We start from the raw sequence: 23,752 nt of genomic DNA, 5'->3' as shown, positions 1-23,752 counted from the left end.
CTCAATTCCTTTAGACTAATTTTTCTAATCTAATAATTTAATAACATATTTTTTAAAATTTTTTAAATAAATATTTTAAATATTTTATTTACCAATATATATAATTTGGATGTAATTTACGTTTTTGCATCTTATTACTTATCTCGTTTACCGTGTAAACGAATTACAATCTCTACTTAAAAATGAAGTCGTTGAATTAGTAAAAATTTTATAAAAGTGATTTTTTTTTACATATCGGCTCATTTTTTTTCCTAATATGAAACCCTAAATCCCAAGGTTCTGAAAATCGAACCGGATTGGTCGATTCGATGAAAAATCAGTCTCATAGCAAGTCCGGTTGATACAAAACTGCCTTGCAAAATTCGGTTTAAAAACCGGCCGAACCGATGATTAATTGGTGACCGGCTTATCCGGTCGAATTTTTCAAAAGACCGGTTCTCTCAAAAAAAAAAAAAAAAAAGTAAAAACCCCACCCCCAAAACACCCGACCCTCTCCCTTATGTCTCACTCTCACATTCCAATCAAATCCCTAATTTGCCTAACCTGAGAGAAAACACCGGCACCACCATCAGCTCCCAGCCGCCGCCCCACTAGCCGCCGTCAGTCACCCCAGCCACCGTCAGCCCCCCAGCCGCCGCCACTCTTCTCTTCCTCACCGTCTCTGCTCGTCGCGAAGCCCCACCAGCCATCGTCACCCCCAGCCGCCGCCACTCTTGTGTTCACCGTCTCTGTGCTCGTCGTAAAGCCCGCCTCTGTGATCGTTGTCGTTGGCAGTGACAGAGGGTGCCGTCGTTGTCCTCGTCGTCGATCCTCTTCTCTATGTCACGCAAACGGTTACTCAATCCTCTTCAAGCGCATCTCTCCTCCGTGAATCTCTGCCCAGAGCCTCGCCGTGAAATCACTGCTCGGGGCCTCGCCGTCGCAAAATGATCCTCTTCCGAGCTTACTCTGTCACCGCCGTTCCTCCTTCGCCATGTCTCTGGTAATAATTAAGCCACTGCTTCTTCAGTTTCAATTTCTAAGATTCTGGCTTCTAAATTGGGATTGTGTCCTGAGTTGGATTGCTGCTCATGTAGTTTTGAATTTAGTTTGGAGGTTAAGTTTGGATTGTTTTGGTTAGGTTTTCTGTTTCTAGATTCTCTGGATTTGGATTTGGATTTTGAGTTTTCTGAGTTTTGTTGTTGAATAGATTGAAAGGTTTTTGTTGAAATTTGCTGTAACTCTGAATTTTTTTTTTGGTTGCTGATGGATTGAAATTTTTAAGTGTAAGTGTAAGTTTGTGATTCTAAGTTTTCTGAGTTTTATTGTTGAATAGATTGAAAGGTGGTTGTTGAAATTTGCTGTAACTCTGAATTTTTTTCGCTGTTGATGGATTGAAATTTTTAAGTGTAAGTTCGTGATTCTAAACTTTTATTGCAATGACCAATTTTTAGTTTTCTGCCTTGCTTCTTCTTTTATTGAAGTTCCTCCCAAATAGTAGCCAGTCGATACTCAGAGAGCAGAGATAAGATCTCTAACTAGCTTTGAGTGTTGGGTTACCTTTTCATGGACATTGTCTAGCTTCCAATGAACTTTAGACACAGATCATTGATTTAAACCAACAGCTTATTACCAAAGCATTCTCTGAGTTTAAGGATGAATTTTCTTGCTGATTATTTTGTTATAATTTAGAAGTTAGTTAAAAAAATTTTATTTTATAAAATTTTAATAATAAAATATGAATAAATTATTATGTCAAATTATAAACTTCTGAATTTTATTAATTAAGAAATTATTGAATTTGTATATTTAAAATTGTATATTGAATTTTTAATGATGGTATTATATATTTAATAAAACCGGTTCAACTCCGGTTAGACCTCGGTTGGACCATTGAACCATTGAACCTGTCACCTGACCGGTTCAATGACCGGTCCGGTTCTCGCAACCTTGCTAAACCCTATCACTCCCACTGAATCCTCCTCCTTTGCCCTCCGGCCTCCAGCCTCCCGCCGTCGCGCCCTCTGCCGCCTAACCACCACCCTCGCTCCTCGTGTGCTCCGCTACTGGCGCATCATGCGTCCACTGCCTCCTTCACCTCGCGTCTTCTCTGCCATCCTCGCTTCGCGTCTTCTTCGCCGTCGTCTCTTCACGTCTTCGATGACTTCGCATTCTCGCTGTCACCGTGTTATGAAGCTTCTCTGCCGATCTTTGTGAGCCTGGGTAAATTCATCTTGTGTATTCATAGATAGTTTAATTTGCTTCCCCCCTCCCCCCTCCCCCCAGAAAAAGAAAACCTTGCTGAGCGAATCTGTTTGTGCCTTGCTTATTTGATTGTGATGAATTTGATGATTTGATAATGCTGTATGTTAATTATGGTTAATTGAAGATTGTGATAATGCAAGTTTCTTATCAACTCCTTAGTATGCTGAATTTTCAGTTTGGAAGTAGCTGACTTCAGAGCTCAATTTTCTCGGTAAACATTATTCAAAATCTGACTTGTACTCAGTATTGTACTTGGTACTTATCAGAAGTTTGTAACAAAGTAGCCTAAGGCCCAGTTTGGATAACTAACTTAATTAAGCTCCTTTTGATAAAATAACTTAAATAATAAATGACTCTGTTAAAAGTAACTTATAAATAAGTTATTTTGTGTTTGGATTTTTAAATCTAAAAGTGCTTATTTTAAAGAAATGTAATGAAAAGTAGAAGTATTATGAGAGAAGTCATTTTTTTTAACTTCTCTATAAGCTCCAAAATAGCTTCTTAGAAAGTTGCAATTTGATTTTGAAAATTGCACCCGACATTAATACTACTACTTTTTATAAGTCAAAAGTTAAAAAAAGTTACTTCTAGAGTTTCCCAAACGGGTCCTAAGTATACAGATCAAGTTTCTAAGGTTGTGAACTACAGAGATGTGTGGCTAGGTACACATAACATGGCATTGGCAGCATGTTTTCCTATACAAACTATCAGAAAGAAAAGCTTGATACATTAATTAGGTCTAACCTTAAAGGGATTGGCAATAATAATACAATGGTAAAACACTAAGACAGCATGAAACATATAATGAAGACAACAGTAGTGAGATAACAGATAATATGTTGTTCATAGTGAGATTCCTCAAGCACTTAGACTTCTGATTATTAATTCCTTAGATTTTTTCCAGTGTAGTAAAATGTGGTTATATATAGACTCATAGGCTGTAAGGATCAAGGCTGTTTTATATCTCTGCCTAATATCTTTCAACACTTCTTGTTATCTCCCAACCAGGTTTCCTTTCTCTCTGTTTTCTTCTTCCGGGGTTTTGTATCTTCTCGTTGGGACACTAGAATGATCGTCATGGGGATTCATTGATTGTTCGTTCAGTTTAATTATTGGATCTTCACTTCATCCTATCTGATTCAATTATTCTCCTACTCAACAAACCTCAATCATTCTCCTACTTAATTGGTACTCTCTCTTGTTATTTTCTTATTTTATTTTATTTAGTTACCTACCCTTTCTTTTCCTCGTGCAAGAAGATATTACATCCTTTTGCTTATAGTTTATGGGTGGTTGGTTATGTTCTTTCCTAGCAAAGCTTGATTCTTTTCGTCTTGCTAGTTATTACAATTTCTGTTCAAGAACAGAATTTAAAAGAAAAAAGAAAATTAATGTTTTTGTTTCGTTGGTTCTAGAAGGTGCTTTTTCCACTATGGTTACTTTTCATTCTTGATTTGGTTTTGGATTTGTGGAACTTAATTTGATTGCACACATTTTCATGTGGACTAAGTTCTAGACCTTAGAAGTTGTATAAAGTGAAATATTTTTCTTGTGGGGATGGTTAATCCAGGTCTCAGCCAATTTATGTATAATGTTGTTAATTGTGACAGTTGGGATATTCAATGAATCAATGTGGAGCTGGTCTAGTTATAGTGGTCTAATTGATATTCCATGATTATATATATGCTTGAACTGAACAAATGGCATACATATAAGTGTTAGTGGGAAATCATTGTAGAAACTTGTTAGTCATCTAGTTTTACTTCCTTAACAGTGATGCTGAAGCTTCCCTTGTCGATTGCTACTGTGCGGAGAAGTAGGTGGAGAATTAATATTGAGGCCATTAACGTATTGGAGAGAGCTTGTGCATTAGAATAAAGACGAATTAGTATTATTATATTCTGAATGCAGAAACTTGAAAATGGGAGCAAGAAATAGATGCTTCAACACATACCGGGGCCGTCTGTTAAGTATTATTTAACCTCCCACTTAGTTATTCACCAAGCTCAGTAAAAATGCAATCTTTTGGTGGAAATTGCTTGAGATATCATAACTACTTCAGTAAGAACAACTCGATCCAAAATTTATTCTCTTTCCCAAGCTCATTTCTTCAGAAGTTCCCTGAGCTCATGTTCAAGGGCCTCATCTGTCAGAGACCACAAAAGATGTGTCTTTTTCATGATACCCAGAAATTTGAACCCCTTTTGTTTCAAATCACTGCTGGCCGCGATAAATTTCCTATAATATTTGCACCTATTTGCGTCAGTTATCATTGCTATTCAACCAGGGCTCCCTCAAGGTCTTATAGAAAAAGGGTTCGCAAGAGGTTGTTGAAATCCCTAAAGCCTACTTTAGATCAAACAAAATTTCACTTGGCACTGTCCCAAATTCCACCAAGGTTCACCCCTGAAGAACTGTGCAATGTGATGACTCTTCAAAGTGACCCTTTGGTTTGTTTAGAGCTGTTTCATTGGGCATCTCAGCAGCCAAGGTTCCGGCACGATGTTTCCACTTTTCATGTCACCATAAAGAAGCTTGGTGCTGCAAAGATGTATCAAGAAATGGATGATATTGTGAACCAACTGCTTGCAGTTCCTTTGATCGGTTCAGAGGCACTGTACAACACCGTTATATATTATTTCACTGAGGCCAGGAAGCTGAGTAGAGCTGTGAATATATTTAAGCAAATGAAGAACAGTAGGAATTCAAATTGTAGGCCTTCAATTAGGACTTATAATATTCTATTTGCTGCACTTTTAGGTAGGGGTAGCAACACCTATATAAATTATGTGTATATGGAGACGATTAGAAGTTTGTTCAAGCAAATGGTGAATGACGGTGTAGAGCCAGACATATTTTCGTTAAATGCTATGCTAAAAGGTTATGTCCTTTCTCTCCATGTTAACGATGCGCTGAGGATATTCCATCAGATGGGTGTGGTTTACAATTGCCAGCCAAACTCCTTTACTTATGATTACTTGATTCATGGGTTGTGTGCTCAAGGCCGGACGAAAAATGCAGAAGAATTATGTCATGAGATGAAGATCAAGGGTTTCATCCCAAGTAGCAAATCTTACAATTCACTTGTCAATGCTTTGGCGCTTGGTGGAGAAATTGAGAAGGCAGTAAGTTATCTATGGGAGATGACCGAAAAACAGAGGTCTGCAGATTTTATTACTTATAGGACCGTGCTCGATGAGATTTGCAGACGAGGAAGTGTTAAGGAGGCAATGAGCTTATTGCGCAAGTTTCAGGATAAGGACCTTCTTGATGGGCATGCTTACAGGAAGCTTCTTTATGTGCTTGAAGATGACTATGGGAATTCTGTCAACAGAATTGATTGAGGTACAACAATAGTAAATTCTTTTATCATTTAATTGTTTGGGAATTTCTCTGGTGAAGAGTGAAGTTGGTTGAAGAATGAAGATTGTAACTATATTTTTTAGAATATGCATTGCACATGTTTTTATTTTTTAGTATTTCTCTATATTGTAAAAAGAACAATCTTCCTTCTTCATTGAAGAACACTCTTCACTGTAGCTATGTCCTAATTGTTGACATATCCTGTCAACCATTAGTTGTATGTATTTGTAATTTCACATGAGATGTTCCAGATTTCATATTCTCTTTTATGTGTAGCAGGTGAACGCCTAAAAGTTTGTTTATAGTTTTATGTATCCAAGTTTTGAAACCCCAAAAAACAATCAAACCTATGTAGAATAATGCAAATAAATTACTAACCATACTACATGGATATAAAAATTCAGCCACTGTATAGGAATAGATATTTGGTGTTAGTGTAAGACTAAGATATTCGATTCTGATGCTGTAAAAGAATTTTATTATTCTATTGTGAAACGTTTGATTAATCCGGTAGTTAGTTATTTTGTTGGAAAATGTATCAATCAACATATATAAATATACATGGCGAATGATAGAGGGATTGATTTTTGGTATTTATTGAGCATTTTTATAAACAAAACAATCGAGTTTAGTTTGGATCAATAATGAATTTATCCGAAGTCTTATATTTAGATTTCAGTGTCTCTAACGAATCTTATTTATTGTATTTGTTTAGTCTCTAATGAAAAATCTTCTTAAATGGGATGACAAAAGATACACAGGATATAATATTGAGAGAAAAATTGAGATAAAAAAAACTTGATGGAGATTATTAAGCCATAGGATTTGGCTAAATTAGTTATTGCTAAAATGGCTGATTTTGTTTAGATGGATTGTGTTGATAATATTTTACTTCATCTGATTGTGGTAGGTTAGTAACTTATGATTGTCTGAGTTTGTTAGTAGAATTAAAGTGTGTTTGGAAGGTTAATTGAACTCGGTAGATTTTTATAATTTTATCAAATTTATAATTAAATTTTTATACTGCGTTTATTTTGTAATTAGGTCATTTTTAATATAATAAGTGAATTAAGAGTTAACTAAATAGTTCTCTACATATTAAATGTATTTAATATTATAATAAAAAACTTAATTAGATGTATTTAATATTATAATAAAAAACTTAATTAGATCTTTGATCACATGTTTTTTAGAAAAAATATTTTGTTAATTTTATTATTTTTGACATAAAAAGGATTTAATTACAAAGTTAATAGTAGTGTAGGGATTCAATTGAAAAGATAAAAAGTATAGAAATTTAATTAAAAATTTGGTGAAACTATAAGAACTAACAAAGTAATTAAAGCTTAATTGAATCACATGAAAATATAGTAAACAATAAACAATAAACAACCGCATTATGAATTACAGTTCAACCACATATCTTTTAAAAGTATTTTTTTATTCCATCTTTTACTATATTAATTTAAAAAATTAAACAAACACATTTAAATAAATTTAATGTCTTTTTAAATTAAATATACATTCAAAATATAAACTAAATAAAATTAAAATTTAAAATTTTAATTTTAATTTTAAATTTCTGTTTTAAATTTAATATATTTAATTATTAATATATTACAATTTAAATACACATCCAAAAATCAAATTAGTTAGAATTCAGAAATAATATTACACGTATTTCGTTTACACTGTAAACGAAATAAGACTAAAAACGTGGTGGTCGTATGACGTTTACACACATGTTGTGTAACAAGTTTATTTTGTTTACAATATAAACGAAATATGTGTAATATTATTTCATTTACATTGTAAACGAAATAAGACATAAAGGTGTCTATATATAGGAGTTTCGTTCACAGTGCAGAAGAGAACCTTAAATCGCTTGTTTTCTGAACTTTTCTCCCCCTTTTACCCTTCTCTAATCAAATTTATGACTTAATTCAAGATTATGGCGCACGCCGATCAGCACGATGTGGACATCAATAGGCTGAACGTGACGTGGCACATTGCCGGGACAGCCGACTTTGAGGTTGGTCTTGTTCTTCATTTAATGTTTATGTTAAACATGGAATGTGTTGTCATAGTATGGGTACTTTTATAGAAGTAGTGTGAAGTAGATATTAGGAGTAGGAATATATTATTCGGAATGGTTCGAACAACATGTTAGGCATACTTTGACATGTATTTGGTAGTTAAATATTTATTTCGATTTGTTTTCCTTTGATGTAGGTTATTAAGTTTTTTTTTAACGACTTTAGTTATGGAAAAAGGGTTACAAATAATTATTAGTAAACTTAATTACGTCCGAATATATAGAGGTTTGTATTTAGTCAATATAAAAATTCCTGAATTTTTAATTTTAAGTTGTTATAACTTAGATTAAGTTACTAAGTTGATGGTATAGTCGTTGTTTCTTATTTTAGTAAATGTTTTTACATAATCTATGTTATGAATTAGATGGAAAATGAAGGTTGTTGTTATTTATTTTATTGATTATGTTTATTTACTTTAAATTACGTAGACGTTTGCTAATTTAATTACGAATTTTTTATTTAGATATTTTTATTTAAATTTAATTATATAGACGTTTATTAATTTAGTTATTCATTCAATAAGTAACCGGTTGTATTTAAATGATTTTACAATGTAGATGTATTTCTAATTATTTGTTTACTTAATTTTGTAATTCAATTTAAGTTATTATGCAAACTTCTGTTGGTAGGATTATATAAACTGAAATTTTTATAGCTTTATAGGCTGACACACTCTTGATTTGGATTTTTTATTGTTTACCAGATGGGTCGCCTACTTCTACCCAGGAGAGTTAGTCATAGACTCCCATCACTGCACGCCATTCTCCCCTACCTGAGAGAGGCTGGATTTGGCGACGCCGTGGCATTGAGGGACTTCGTCTTCGATAACTCCATGATCACAACATTTGTGGAGCGCTGGCATCCAGAGACCCATACCCTCCACATGCTGTGGGGTGAGTGCATGATCACATTGCAGGACGTCGCCTACCACCTTGGGATACACGCTATCGGAGAGCCTGTTGGTGGGTGCTTTCGTGACTTCCATACTTGGTATGGCACTGGGGCAGGCAGAAGATACTGACATGATGGCTCGACCGCGGTCTCCGACACAAACTCCTCCTCCTCATCATCTTCTGAAGAACCGCTTCCGGCACAAACTCCTTCTCGTCATCATCTTCTTAAGAACTGTTCTCGTTGCTATTCGCAACATACTCCTCGTCTGAGTCCTCACCGTCAACGTCCATGTCATTCATTAGACTAGCAACGTGTATCGGTGGTGGTGCAAGAGGTGGATCATCCTACACAAAGTCCGACTGCCCAGATCCACCGCCACTGACATCACCAATCTCTGCAGAAAATTCTATCATTTGTTCGGCCATGATTTTCCATGGACGTCAAACATCAGCCGCACATGCTCGTCGCCGTGCAGTCAAAATAGACGAAACTAAAAAACTCCATTTTCCATCGGTACTAGCAGTCTATACCCTACTCGTCCGATCTCTTTTCTCCCACTACCAGCAATGCTACTCAATATCAAACTATTCAGCTCTGACAACGAAGTAACAACGCCGGGTACGCAACAAAACGGGATTCTCACACTCAAAAATGATCCCATTATCACCATTTCTCATAAGGCAATTGGAATACACACATACAACTAAATATCCACTACTACTAGACATTATGGCTAATTTGCGGAAGAAAAAGGTATAAAAGAAGTAGTGAAATGTTTGTGAAGAATACAAAAGGGTTGCACATCCTTTTATAGCTGTTGAAAATTTGTCGTAATGTATCTCGTTTACATTGTAACGTCATAATTTTCCACGTATTTCGTTTACAGTGTAAACGAAATAATATTACATGTATTTCGTTTACACTGTAAACGAAATATACACGTCTGTGCATATCAGTCTTATTTCGAAATAAGTGTAATATTATTTCGTTTACACTATAAAAGAAATAAGACATAGAGTGCATTTTAGTAAAAAAGCTTAAAAATGTTTATTTCGATAAATAAAATATTTATTTAATTTATTTAAAAAAAATCCAATAAATCTTAAAGCTTTTATTAATAATTAACTCATTCTAAACGACACCCTAAAAAAATCAGATTTCAGCAGCCAAAGTCGATACTGCCGTAAAATCACAGAGTTGCACATCGTTCGTGGTCTTCTTCCTTCGCACCTCCGTGTCCTCCTCCGCGCCGTTTGCCGTTCCTCCGCGCCGCCTTCCTCTTCGGCGCTCATCCTCGTCACCGCTGCATCTTCGTCGTCATTCCTCCAGGTCGCTGCGTCCTGCTTGTCGCTGTTCGTCCGTACTGCCAATTTTTCCATGCTGCCTTCCTCCTCGGCGCTCATCCTCGTCGCCCCTGCGTCCTCTTTGTCACCGTTCCTTAGCTTCGCTTCGTCCTACTCGTCGCTGTTCGCCATTTGTTTGCATCACTCCGCGTCGCCAATTCTTCCGCTCTGGAAACACGTCTCAGGTATTTGGATGTGCATGTGTTCATAGATTTTTCTTTACGCATTTTTTGTCATCATTGCTTTTCCTATTATTCTGTACAAGATTGTGTTTTCTTTGTGAACAATAATGAAATAAAATGGCTTGAAGAGAATAATGGCACTCTAGTTTGTGTTCCCAATCTGTGTAAGTAATCATTGAGATACTGATGCTTGTTTATCATTATTCTTTATTTGTTTGTTTGTACAAAAGATTTATTTGCTAACATTTTTGTTAATAACGAAGGAGCTTCAATGTTTTAGCGCTACCTGGTTGTTCTATTCTCATACTTGTATTGAGGATTTGTTCGTTTTTATTGGTAATTTTTGCTGCCTATCAATTATTTGGTGTGCAATCTTGTGATTTTGGTTGTGTAATGTTATAGTTTTGGATGTGTAATCTTATAAGTTTGGATTTGTAAATAAATCATATGGATGAGCTTCAGATGTGTTGATGAAATAATTAGCGTTTATTATTATCATTTAGATGTGTAAACAAATAATTTGGATGTCTATTTGAGTCTAGTTTCTTGTATCCAACATGCAACCTAGGCCCAAAAATGCGAATAAAAAAGGTTACTTGTGCTGGTCCAAAAAATGGTAGTGTTCAAATAAATAGTGAAAAAACTCAACTAATAATAAAATAAGATATTACATTTTATTTCTCTTATGAGTTCTAGATGTGTTTATGTTGTTCACTCAGGATGTGTCTAGGAAACAATAATGCCATTATAGTGTGTGTCCCCAATTTTGGATTTGATACTGATGTTTGTTTATCATTGTTCTAATATGAGAGATTTAAACCTTCAACTTTAAAAAAATGTGGAAACTTACCATGATAAAAAATGTGCATGCGTATTTAGTTTGTAATGTTATAATGTTATTGTATTTTGGATACGCAAATTCTGAATTTTAGATGTTTTTATGTTGTTCACTCAATTTTAGGAGTGTTTTTGGTCAAAACTTTATGTTTAATCTTATGATGTGAACACTGAATTTTGTCATTTTGACATGAGTTTTGGATGTATTGATGAAATATCTAGGATGTCTTTTTAATAATTTTGGATGCCATTTTAATCTTATGATGTGAATTTGGAATCCATTACAGAAGAGGGTTTTGCCTATCAATTTAAGGGGACTAGTTATCAGCAATATTGAAGGGGTTTACACCAATACGGTCACTAAGTGGGGCTTGGACTGACTCACTTCTTTTTTAGAATTGAGTATTAAAGGTGACTATCTCATTAAGAAGCTGATGGAAATACAAGTGCCTCTGTTGCCCAATTCTCTTGTGATGCTGGAAATAGAAGGTGCACGTAAAACACAACATTTAGATGGGAAATGGCTTCAGCATCTCACCCAAGGGCGAAGCTACCTATTATGAAGGGGAGGCAGTCCCCCCCCCCCATTTGAGAAGTGGGTGCAACAATGAAACTAGTGTATTATTTGGGCCATGGGCCATATGCTTAGTTAAAAAAAAGTCTTAATTTGAAACTAGTGTATTATTTGGGCCATGGGCCATATGCTTAGTTAAAAAAAAAGTCTTAATTCATATTAAAAGTGAAGAGAATCTGAAACGGCAGCAACAAAAAGCCAACAAATCACTTTTTCAATTCTTCTCTCTTTTTTTCAAACAGAAAACAAAACATCACTCCATATTTCCATTATCATTACAACTTACAAGATAGTAAGTAGTCTTTGGTATTCCATTATCATTTCATTCTTCTCTCTTTTGTAAGTTATTTCTTTTATTTATTTTTTTGAATAATTAATGTATTTATTTATTTATCTAGTTTATAATCTTATAGTAATAATTTATATTTTTGAAAAAAATTGAAGGTGATAATCATGTAATTATAATGTTATCCTAGCATATATTGTTTTTAATTTTTTTTCTCTCATGATTAATTATTTGTGACATTGAATATTATTGATTTGCAAAAAATAAAATTAATTGAGTTTAGTTAAGTTGCATAATGTTTATCATATTATCTATGTAAATTCTCAATTGTAGGAATTTAGTTGAATCATAGGCAAGATGAAAATAATAGACACTTTTTAAAAAAAAAACTAGCCAAAAGAGTGAAGATGTTTCTAATATTGTTACATCAATACCAACCTCTTCAATACTTGAGGCATCAAACATGAATACTTTAGCTCCTCAACAAGATAGTTCAAAGTCAAAGCACAGATGACTTAATCCTGAACAAATGGAAGTATGTCATTTGGTAAGAGATCCAGGAATTTGACCAATGATTTGGAAGTTTCATCCAAGTAAAAGAGATGAAATTCGTCGAGCTTACCTTAAAGCTGGACCAAATCAACCAATACTTGATAATTATCCATTCTCGAGCGATACAAATCGTCGTCGTCGTTTTCAAGCTTTTTGGTTTGAATTATACCCTTCATGGTTAGAGTATTCTATTGAAGATGATGCTATATATTGTTTACCATGCTGCCTATTTGCTATGGAATCTTCAACAACACAGGTTCAAATGCTTTCATTGAAAACGGCTTCAGGAATTGGAAGAAGGTAAATAGTGAAAAAGATTGTCCTCTTTTGAATCACATTGGCAAAAGCCCCAATTCGTTCCATCACAAGGCAATGAAATCATGTGATGATTTGATGAAGCAATCACAACATGTTGATACACTTATGAAACAACAAACATCAGAGAAAATTGAGAATAATCAACGTAGACTTAGAGCCTCTATTGATTGTATTAGATGGTTGACTTTTCAAGGTTGCGCATAGAGGCCTGACGGAGGAAAAATGTTGGTAAAGATTTTCACAAAAATATCGCGTTGCAAGTATAGTTCTAAACCGACAATTAAACCTCAATCAACGTTTAAATTGTTTGTCACAAATACAAACCCAATAAAATTAACCGAAGTATTCAAACCTCGGGCCGTCTCTCAAGGAATTGCAGGAGAGTGTAGTTTATTATTGATTATGGGAAAGTATATTTTTGGGGCTTTTGAAATAAGAAACAAGAAAGTGAAATGGCGAGAAAATAAACTAATAACTAAGAAAGCTCTTAGCAAGGAAAGAAAATTAGAAGTCCTATCCTCATTATCTTCGTCAATTGTGATGGTAAATGTGAATTGCCTTCACTTAGTTAACCTCTAACCAATGGAGGAAGGTCAAGTGCATACAATCAACTTGAGTTCACAAGTCCTAGTCAAAGTGAGTCAAATTTCTAAGAAATCATATATGTGGTCAAAGTGAGTCAAATTTCCAAGAAATCATATATGCACAATCAAGGGCTAAATCAATCATATCAAAGCATATTCACAATTGAGTTGAGTTATTCAAAAGAGTTCACAACTTGCAAGATAGGCAATGATCAAAGATGGACATATGGAATTGAGCAATTGAACCCTCACCGGATGTGTATATGCACTCTAATCGCTCAAGTGTTTAGGGTTAATCCACTCGAATCTCTTCTAATCATTCTTTCTAAAACTTTGTTCTTCATTTAACCAATCAATAAATATTTAGTGTACAAATGCAAATATCATGAGGGCTTTTCAAGGTTGTAATGGGGCTAAGGTAAGGGTGTGGATATATGTATGGCCAAGTGAGCTATCATTTGAATCTTTGACTAACCTAAGTTCTCACCTAACACATACACACACTCTATACAATTCTAAAATCAAGCTTAGCCACCCAAAATCTCACTTTTGCATATTTTCAGACGCTCATGTATCAATTCTAATTCCATCACATATGCATTGATTTTCTTATTGAACTTCACACTGGGATAATTTTGTCCCCTACTTATTTATTTCTCTTTTTTTTCTCTTTTTTTTCATATATATATGAAAGCATAATACATCAATGCATATGGTTTCTATAATTTCACACGAGTATACACCAAAATTCTCAATATTTGTCAATAAAAATAAAACACATTCTCATCAACCAAAGTTATCATATTTTCCCACACTTAGTTGACACACACTCACTATCTTAAACTAACCAAAAATTCAAATAGGACAATTAATTATTTTTCCGCTTGAGGCTAGTGATGTGGTAATATAAAGAACAAAAGGGGGTTAAAAAGGCTCAAAGCGGCAAACAAAGGTAAATAAAATAGTAGGCTATTTGGGATAAGTGGGCTATAATCAAATGATGACCTCAATCACATAAATGCATGAATATACACTAAATAATAGACATATAGAATGGAACAAACCAAAAATTGCAATCATAGGGAAGAAAACACACAAGAATCAAAATCATGGTTGAATAATGTAACCATATAATTAGGCTAAAAAACTCACAGGTTGTGTGTTCTTTAATCAAAAACCATATTCCAAACTATATATATATATATATATATACATCATGCAAGTTTGAAAAAAAAAATTTCAACTCAAATCAATATGAATCTTAATGTCCTTTTTAAGAAAAAGAAACATTTCTTGAAAATTTTATTAAAATACTATATATATATATACTATCAAACTAAAAAGTGCAAATCAAACTAGAAATCTAAGGTATATACAAGCAAAAATGCAAAATGCAAAAAACTAAAAAGTACTCAAAACAACTAATATATACAAGAATCCAAAAGTGCAATAAAGTAAAAATGCAAATACTGAAAGGTAAACAAAAATAAAAGAAAAAGTGTCTGAAATGGTTCACCAAAATATAACTCTGCTGATGACGGCGACCCCCCCACACTTAAATGATAGCATCATTCTCGATGCTCCTCGATCAAGCTGGGTGAGAAGGGTCATCGCCCACTGGTCCACTGTCAGCTGCAGGTGTCTGTGACTTTGTCAGCTGCTTAGGCTGAGTCGCCTCATGTTGTGCAACCTCTTACTGGTCCTCCTGCCGAGCCTCCTCCTGCTGGTCCTCCTCCTCCTCAGAGTGCTCTGAGGGTGTGTCAGGCTCAGAGGGGATGTTAGTACGCCTAGAAGTCATAATCAGCTTCAGATGTGCATAGCGTCGCTGATTGCGGCGCTCCATCTGATCAATGCGCTCGAAAAGGCGCTGCACAAGGTGGTAAACTGGCTGAGAAGTGGATGATGATGCTGCTGAAGTAGGCGATGCTAAAGGTGCTGCTGAGGATGTGGCCGCCTCAGTAGGAGTAGTAGTAGGTGGTCTGTGGCCTAGAGGTCCAAACCGCTTGCCGTGCGAAATAACCTTCTTGCGGTCGGCAATCGGTGGTCTCTCATCCTGAGGCTCCCAGAGTACCTCAGCTCGAATAGCCATCTGAGTGATCAAATATGGGAATGCCAAGATGCCTCTGACATGTACTCTAGACATATACTTCCTGATGAGTCTTGGAAGGTATAGGTCCTTTCCTTCCAAGACACACCAGATAAGAAGGATCATAGCTGCTGGCACCTTCGACTCATGAGTACTAGGCATGACATAATTGCTCAGTATCTGTTGCCACAGCCTAGCCTCATCATTGAGATAATCAACTTTGATACCCCGTGGAGTTTTCCTTCGACTTTCCCACAGCCCACGGAACATCAAGATGAATGGCTATAGTACGCAGGACGGCATCCCAATCAAAACTCATAAATCTAATAGCTTCCTCGGCCTTCTGAAAACCATCTGTATCATATGTTTTAGGCCGAAAGTGCAGGATATCTTGTATTGCCTCCTCTGTGACCATGATCTATTTGCCCCGAAGCTGAACTGCATCAAGGGTTGTTCGATAATAGTTGGAATAGAACTCACGGACCCATGATGCATTCACATCCGCCAGCTCCCTATCCAGAAATACCCAACCTCTCTGTTCGATCTGATGTTCAGTATACTTCTTCATCTCGGTTGGTATTCTGAGCTTCCTTTCCAAGTAGAGTTTCTATTTTTCCAGAAATACCGGAAACTTGAGTTCACAGTAAAGGTTAGCATATCTGACTGAGTCGGAAGCAGGCACAAGTTGATCAGCTGTTTTCTTTATCAATAAATTTCTTTTCACACCAAAATTCTTCTGATATATCAACGGATGACTGTGCTCTCTTTCTTTTACTGGAGCTGGCCTTAGCCTTGCCTTTCCCTTTCCTATCAGACATCCTGAAAAACAAAATTTCCAGGGCACAGATTATCAAATCAAAGTAGAGAAAAAGAAAGGCAAATAATATGCAAACAAAACATACAGAAGATAGGCAACAGAGAGGTTAAAGCTCAAACATAAAGTGAGTTACTAAAGTTACAATTAACTTGGAAGGGAGTATAAACAAAATTCAAAATCAGTCAGAATTCACATTCTAATTAATTGTGTATAAAAGAAATCAACTTTCTTGTTCCTTAAGAAGCAACATTGCTATGCATCAAAAGAATAGTTAAAAAGTCAATTTAAAAAGGCAAATTAAAAGAAGGGTGAAAAATATTTAGGTAAAAGTTAAAAAGTTAGAAGAAAGGAAGTTAAATGTTAATAGCATAGCAAATATTGTTCTTAACCAAGATAGCGTCCAAAAATTCTAAATGACAAGCAACTCACATTCATATAAGGCAATGCAAGTCATTGATAATGAAATATGTAAGACACAAAGGCATAAAAGATAAATACAAGTCATCATCAATGTGTTTGATCACTCAAGTGCAAAAATTGGTGTGGAGGAATTAAATATGTACTTATGTAACCAAAAGTGAATTGAAACTAAAAGTTTATATGAAACGGCTACAAAAGTAAAAAGGCACCAATAATCACAACTTGAAAGAACCTCAAACAAAAAGGAACAAGACTAGGCCGAATAGAAAGTTTATGAAACAACTTCAATGGTCAAAGGGAAATATACTCAAAATATGACCATAAAGGATAGAAATTTGGACTTAACTTGAACAATGAAAAACATAAAAGAGGTTCAAAATTCATTGATCAACAAGTTTCTAATTGACACAGAAATCCGTCAACTAGTTCTTTGTTGTCTCCAATGATGTAATTCGAATAAAGGGAACTAAAGAAGAGCGGAAATGCCAACCAATCAACTCATGAATTGAGTTTGGTAAAAACTAAATGAAATCCAAGTAAAAAAACTACCAAACTCAATTTATAAGTTGGAAGTTAAAAACATAACAATTTTCAGAAAAAATTCGGCAACATTCCGGCAGTAAATCGAGCATTCCCGGATAAATCAAACAACAAAACAAACTCAGTTCATATGAATTCAGATTACTCAATCAGCATAAATCATAGTAAATTCATATGAATTGAACAGCAGCAAGCAAAGTAGCAACAACAGCAACATATAGCTTAACCAAAAGAAAATCAACATCATCATTGATAAACCCATATTTCATGAGTTCTTTTGTGCTTAATTAGAGTGATTTATTCAACTCTTCACCTACTTATTCACATTAATTGCATGGTTTTACTTTCCCTTCCTTATTATGTCATATTGTGAAAAACATGTTTCCTAAGCTTTAAAAAATTAATTATTTTAATTACCTTTATTTCCATTCGATGCCGTGATTAGTGTGTTGAGTAGCTTCAGGTTTCCTAAGGCTGAATGACTTAAAGGATGAAAAAGGAAACATACAAAAATGGAAGGAGAAGGCAAAACGGAGCTTTAAGGAAACTGGTGTCCACGCGATCGCATGGACGACGCGATCGCGTGCCAGAAGCAAAGAAGCAGCGACGCGGACGCATGATTGACGCGACCGCGTGGAAAGGAAAAGCTCCAGATGACGCGACCGCATGACCCACGCGGACGCGTGACAGAGGCCACGTATCAGAATTTACAGAATACGCCCCCAGCGATTTTTGAAGCCCTTTTTGGCCCAGATCCAAGTACAGAAAGCATAGATTAGAGGTTATAAAGTGGAGGAATGCATCCATTCAGGGAGAGCTCGCCAATTTCTAGTCTTCATGATTTAGATTTAGTTTAGAGAGAGATTCTCTCTCTCTCTCTCTCTTAGGATTTAGGACTTCTTCTTGTTTTGGGAGTAACTCTGGATCCAGGTTTTAATGTTCCTTTATTTCAATTTTACCTTTATTTATTTGATTCCAATATTTGAATTGATTATTATAATTTAATTTATGAATTATTCTATGTTACCGATTTCTATTTGAATTAATGATATTCAAGGTATTTTTAGTTTATGATTGTTCTCTTTGATTTAAGTTGCCATTGCTTCCCATCTAAGGACACTTTTATTATTCCAGCAATTTACTTTTTCCCCTTTTGGTCTTGGTTAAGAAATCAGTGACTCAACATTATCGAACTCAGCATAATTGATAATCGTTATCTTGCTAATTGATCTGAACTTCAATAATCCCAACTTTTTCCTAGGAAATATAAAAGTCCTCTCATCAAAATGGCGCCGTTGCCGGGGAGCTGCTAACATGTGCCTTATTATTGGTTATTGTAAATATTTTTCTTTCGCTTGTTTATTTATTTTTGTTTTTCCTTTTTATCTTTATTTGCTACTATGAACTCTCACCCCTCTCGCTTTGAGTTTGGTTCTAATATTGTTAAAGGAAATAGAAATTACAGTAGGAATATGCATCAAGGTCAGACCAATCAAGGATGGATGGAACCAAGAGGATCTAATCAACCCTTTTGGCAGCAACACCCTCTGAGATATCCTGGACAAAGACCATTTTACCGTGCATACCCAGCTGAAAGACATGGTGGACAACCTTGTAACTACCAACAAGCCCCACCCCGTGCATATGAACCATCCTTTCAACATAAGCTCGAACCACCACACTCACAAGCTTCTCTTCACCATTCGCCATCATATGATCCTTCCTTACCCCAATACCAATCCAATCGTTCCCAATCATCACCATTTTCCTTTGTATCATGTCCAAGTCCGGCAAATCGCGAAGCAGAGGATCGCCTAAAAGAAACAGTAATTAAATTTCAAACAACCATTCAACAACTGGAGCAAGCACTAATTCAATGGGCCACTAGGCGCTCAAATATACAAGGATCAACCACAGCTCCATGTGGACAGCCCGATGAAGAGCGTAGCATGAAAGAAATACTAGAGACTCCAGGGGACAAGACAGAGAATGAATTCGTACTAGAACAAGTGGAAGAAGCTGTCATTGTTCAAGAAGAAGAGTTGGTTGAAGATCTAGGAGATGCTGAACTTCCTTGGGAATCCAGAATTAAGGAAAACTCCGTCCAAGATGCTACAGTTGATGCTAAGGAGGATACCGTACAATCTCCAAGGCAAGTCGTTTATGAAGAATCAGACAGAATAATCCAAGAAGCAAATTTCCTTGATGATGATAGTCACAAGTCTAGTTCTCCTAGTGATGAACTTGCGTCCGCAAGTGAATTCTCTGAGATCGAAGAATTTTCCCCAAGTGAATATGAAGATGATGCAGAGGTAGATTTCTCTCAACCTCCAATCTATGACTCAAGTGATGAGAAAGACATAGAAGACTTTGACCAGGATACAGATACAATTGAAGACCTTTGCAAGGAAGTGGAAGAATTCACAGAAGAGCACAAGGAAACGGAACTTGCAGAACCACCAAAAACACCTATCCCAAGGCCATTACCACCTAATACAAGCTTCAAGTGGGTACAATCCTTAACTTATAATTTTACTTATTCACTTGAATATGGTTTGCTTGAAACAGATGGCCAACTTAGAGCTCTCTGCGGCTTTAAGAGTAAGAGGGAATTGGCTTGTACTCAGAGCTGGTGCACCAGGTTCAATAAGGTTCCACGCTTCACCTCGAAGTACACGGATTGGTATCATGCTCAATTGCATGGATCACGGAGAACGTTTGGTCACCACGGTGAGATTCTACTTTTTAACCGGCCCGAATGGAAGCTTACAAATCAAAACGGAGGCGGATCTAAGAACACAGCTTGGGATCATGGATTATATTCTGACATTCGTCATCCCGGGAGGCTGAATATCTGTTTGAAGCTGCTCAGAAGCTTTACATGCCTAGTTTGGGACCCCGGAGGCTATTGGCATTCCAAGCACTGGTGGAAAATTTTGGACGAATTTAAACATAAGCCACCATAACAGGATACTCTTCCAATGTCCAACTTAAGGACTTTAACTAAAAGTGCTAGGTGGGAGACAACCCACCATGGTATGGTCGCTTCTTTCTCAATCTATTTCTTGTTTATTGTTTTCAATTTACCCTTTTTTTTATTTTAACATTAACCTGGAATCATGCATAGCATTCATGTTAATCACTGCATCCTGCATTTTTCAAAAAAAAAAGGGGGTTGCACGACGCGACCGCATGCCTCATGCGATCGCGTCATATCACGAAAAACACCACCCATGCGACCGCGTGACCCACGCGGCCGCGTGATATATATATCGGCGTAAGGATCCAACGAACAGAAAGTTGGGCTGGAATCGTGTGGCTCTTGTGCGTTTCGCACAAATTGGCCCACGCGATCGCATGCCCCATGCGATCGCGTCACTTACCCAATACCAATCACACACGACTGCGTGAGCGACGCGATCGCGTTGCATGGATTGCATATCACCCCAAAAGGAGACAGAGAGTTGCGTTGAAACGGTGCTGGAGTCGTGCGTTTAGCACGAATTCCAGCGACGCGATCGCGCGACCCACGCGATCGCGTCACCCCTCTTTCCCCCCCTCTCATGCGATCGCGCGACCCACGGGATCGCGTCTCCCCCATTTTCACCCCAACCACGCGACCGCGTGCCCCACGCGGCCGCGTGGATTCGAAAATATAACAACACGCAACCCTTTTTATCCGTTCGTCACTTTTCTGTATTTTTTCCGTTTATGTTCATGATTAGGATAACTAGACTTGCATGTTGTAGTGGATTTTTAGGTTGTTAGGTAGCTTAGGCTGTGGTTAGTGGATCTAGGTCTGTTTACTTGCACTGTTCTTACTTCTGTTTTATTCTATGTGCAAATCTGTTGCTGCTATAATCATGATTTATATGCTGCTTTCTTGTATGTTGCTGCTGTTTACATTGAGTTTTTATGTTTATTTTATATCTATGTACATGCAGCTTGATTTTTTTTAATTCATATGCACTGATATGATTGCTGTTTATTTTCTGGGACAATCCAATTTTAGCCGGAATGATGCCCAAATTTTTTTTGAAAATTGTTTTCATTCTTGTTTTGGTTTGGCAACTCTGTTTTACTCTGCTTCCCCCAAACCATTTCATGAATGCTAGGGCCACTTTCTTATCCTCTTTGATTTCCTGGTTCATAACCTGCATTTGTGATTCACTGATTCCAATTTCTGATTTCTTTATTTCTATTCGAATCAGCATCACCCTGTTTTCTTTATTCGATTATGAGTACTTCTATTCTTACTTGTGAATCCTTGTTATATGGAATATTTTTTTTCTATGCCACTTACTTTCCTAACTCACTAATTTTAATTTACTAATTTATTTTTACCATACTAACCCTCTTGATCTCTTTTCTGATTACCTTCACTTCCTCTAACTTTCTCACTATGGCATATTGATTTTTTTCTTTCCATTTAACATTAATTCAATCACATTTCAATTACTCATTTTCCTTATTCTATTTCTCCCTTACCGCTTTGAGTTTCCTTTGTTTTAATTGCCTATTTGCTTTTCTATTTTATCCATTTCCTGGTTTTCTGTTTTTCAAGACGTCTGCCTCACAAAGGAAAGGCAAAGGCAAGGCTACTGGCAAGCGCAAGAGAGGAGATTCCTCCCAGTCCATCATTGCTCTAATGCACGATTCCTCATGGCGGGAGAAGAACTTCACACAGCAGGAAAAAGCTGACCAGCTGCTCCCTTTTACTGATCCTATAAATTTGCAAACCGGTACTGCGAGCTGAAGTACCCGACTTTTGCAAACTCCAGAAATCTATACCTAGAACGTACCTTGAAGATTCCAGAAGCCCTCCAGCAATACACCACTGAGAAAATCAAGCAAAGGGGCTGGTTCTTTCTAGAGAGACCACTGACAGAGGTCAATGCATCTTGGGTACGGGAATTCTATTGCAACTACTACCTTACTAACTTAGATGTGGTGAACCTGAGGGGAAAGCAAAACTGCCCCAGCTGCCCCTGCTGCCACCACTGCACCTCCACCCGCCTCTGAGCCGGTTTATCGCCTCGTGCATGGTCTATTCCGCCAGCTTGATCAGATGGAGCGCCGTAACAGGCGCCGGTATGAGAGATTGGAGCGCCGCAGCAGGCGACGCTATTCCCATCTGAACCTGATGATCAGACAGGGCGCCGACATCCCCTCCGAGCCTGACACACCATCAGAGCCATCAGAGGAGGAGGAGGATGAGCACGAGGAGGAGCCTCATTCCCAGGCGGAGACTCATCAGCAGGCAGGCACAGAGCACGCTACACCACAGCAGGAGGCCCCACATCAGCTTGAGGCTGCAGATCTGGAGATCCCGATCCAGTCAGTCCCCCCTCTACAGCAGCCAGACTCTCAGCCCACCACCGCCACAGAGACCCCAGCTACCATCCCTACCAGTGATGACACTCCTTCACACCCGGCTTGATTGAGCATCGGGGACGATGCTTCATTTTAAGTGTGGGGAGGTCGCCATCTCTGGCGTTTATTTTGGTGAACCACTACATACTTTTTCTTTTATTTTGGATATTTTTCTGTATTTTTCTCTTTTTCTTTTTACTGTTATTTTCTGAGTACTTATACATTGCTCTTATGTATTTTTACTCTATTTTTTTTGTATTTTGCATCTTTAGTTCATATTTTTAGTTATTTAGTTTAGTTTGCAATTCTGATTTATTAGTGGATTAATTAGTATAGTTTACCCTTTTTAGCATAAGATAGTATAGTTTAAATTGAAAAATATAAAAAGGAAGTAAGCTAGGAAATTGAACATATTAGATTTAAATCCACAAAACTTATATATAGCATTACATGATGTAGTTAAGCTGACAACATTTCATCAAGGAGGAACATTAAAACTTTAAAAGCTACCCTAATTAATTTTTTTTATGAGAATAATGGGAATTTTTAACTAAACCTGCATACAATATATAAATGATATATGATGCTTGAGTTAGAGAACACACAGCCTGTGAGTCTTGAGCTTAAATTGTATGGTTGCATTCAAACCATAATTTCATTTCTGTGTGTTACATTTCTTTTTATTCTGATGTTCTTTCCTTTGCTTTAATCTATATGTCCAATTATAGAATATAGAATAGATACATACCAAGAGAATGATTGAGGCCATCATTTGATTTTAGCTCACTCACCCCCAAATTAGCCTACCTTTTACATCACCCTTGTTAGCCCCCTTGAGCCTTTTAAAACCCCTTTATTCTATTTAGCCAAATTCTACCTTTTATGTTAGCCCCCTTGAGCCTTTTAAAACCCCTTTATTCTATTTAGCCAAATTACTAGCCTTAAGCAGAAAAAATAAAAGAAATAAAAGAAAGAATCCTTGGTTAGCTTAAGATAGAAAATCATGAATAGAGTTAAATATGGGAAACCTTTTGGGAACATGGATGATAGAAACAAAAGATAGAGAAGTAAAAAGGAATAAAATAAAATTTGGGAAGCATACTCATGAGAAAATCTAAGTGATTCAATTATCATGTGCATAAAAAAAAAAGAGTTATTTTTCAGCATCTAAATAAAAGGGGATACAAAAAGGAAATTCCCCAATGAAAACAATGCACATGGAATAAAAAAAATAAATTAAAAA

The 23,752-nt window shown here is 36.4% G+C and overlaps 1 protein-coding gene across 4 annotated transcripts; it reads left to right on the top strand.

Annotated features, from left to right (window-relative positions):
• Positions 514-5,990, top strand: LOC107624913 (pentatricopeptide repeat-containing protein At2g27800, mitochondrial-like). Of its 4 annotated transcripts, none has more exons than XM_021117357.1 (3): positions 965-982; positions 3,253-3,432; positions 4,019-5,990. In XM_021117357.1, exon 3 carries the CDS (start codon positions 4,260-4,262, stop codon positions 5,586-5,588), a length of 1,329 nt encoding a protein of 442 aa, XP_020973016.1. In that variant the 5' UTR covers positions 965-982; positions 3,253-3,432; positions 4,019-4,259; the 3' UTR covers positions 5,589-5,990. The 4 variants fall into 4 exon arrangements, with proteins under 4 accessions (XP_020973020.1, XP_020973016.1, XP_020973014.1 ...); XM_021117355.1 differs by lacking the exon at positions 965-982 and adding an exon at positions 1,849-2,202; XM_021117361.1 differs by lacking the exon at positions 3,253-3,432 and having other exon boundaries at positions 514-982.

Source organism: Arachis ipaensis, chromosome B01 (assembly GCF_000816755.2).
Source record: "Arachis ipaensis cultivar K30076 chromosome B01, Araip1.1, whole genome shotgun sequence".
Taxonomy (NCBI): domain Eukaryota; kingdom Viridiplantae; phylum Streptophyta; class Magnoliopsida; order Fabales; family Fabaceae; genus Arachis; species Arachis ipaensis.
The sequence above is the reverse complement of the archived record's forward strand: the minus strand, read 5'-3'. Positions and strand labels throughout refer to the sequence as shown.

Coding starts and splice junctions, on each gene's coding strand:
- LOC107624913 (XM_021117361.1), top strand. CDS start 4,260: ATGCAATCTTTTGGTGGAAATTGCTTGAGATATCATAACTACTTCAGT.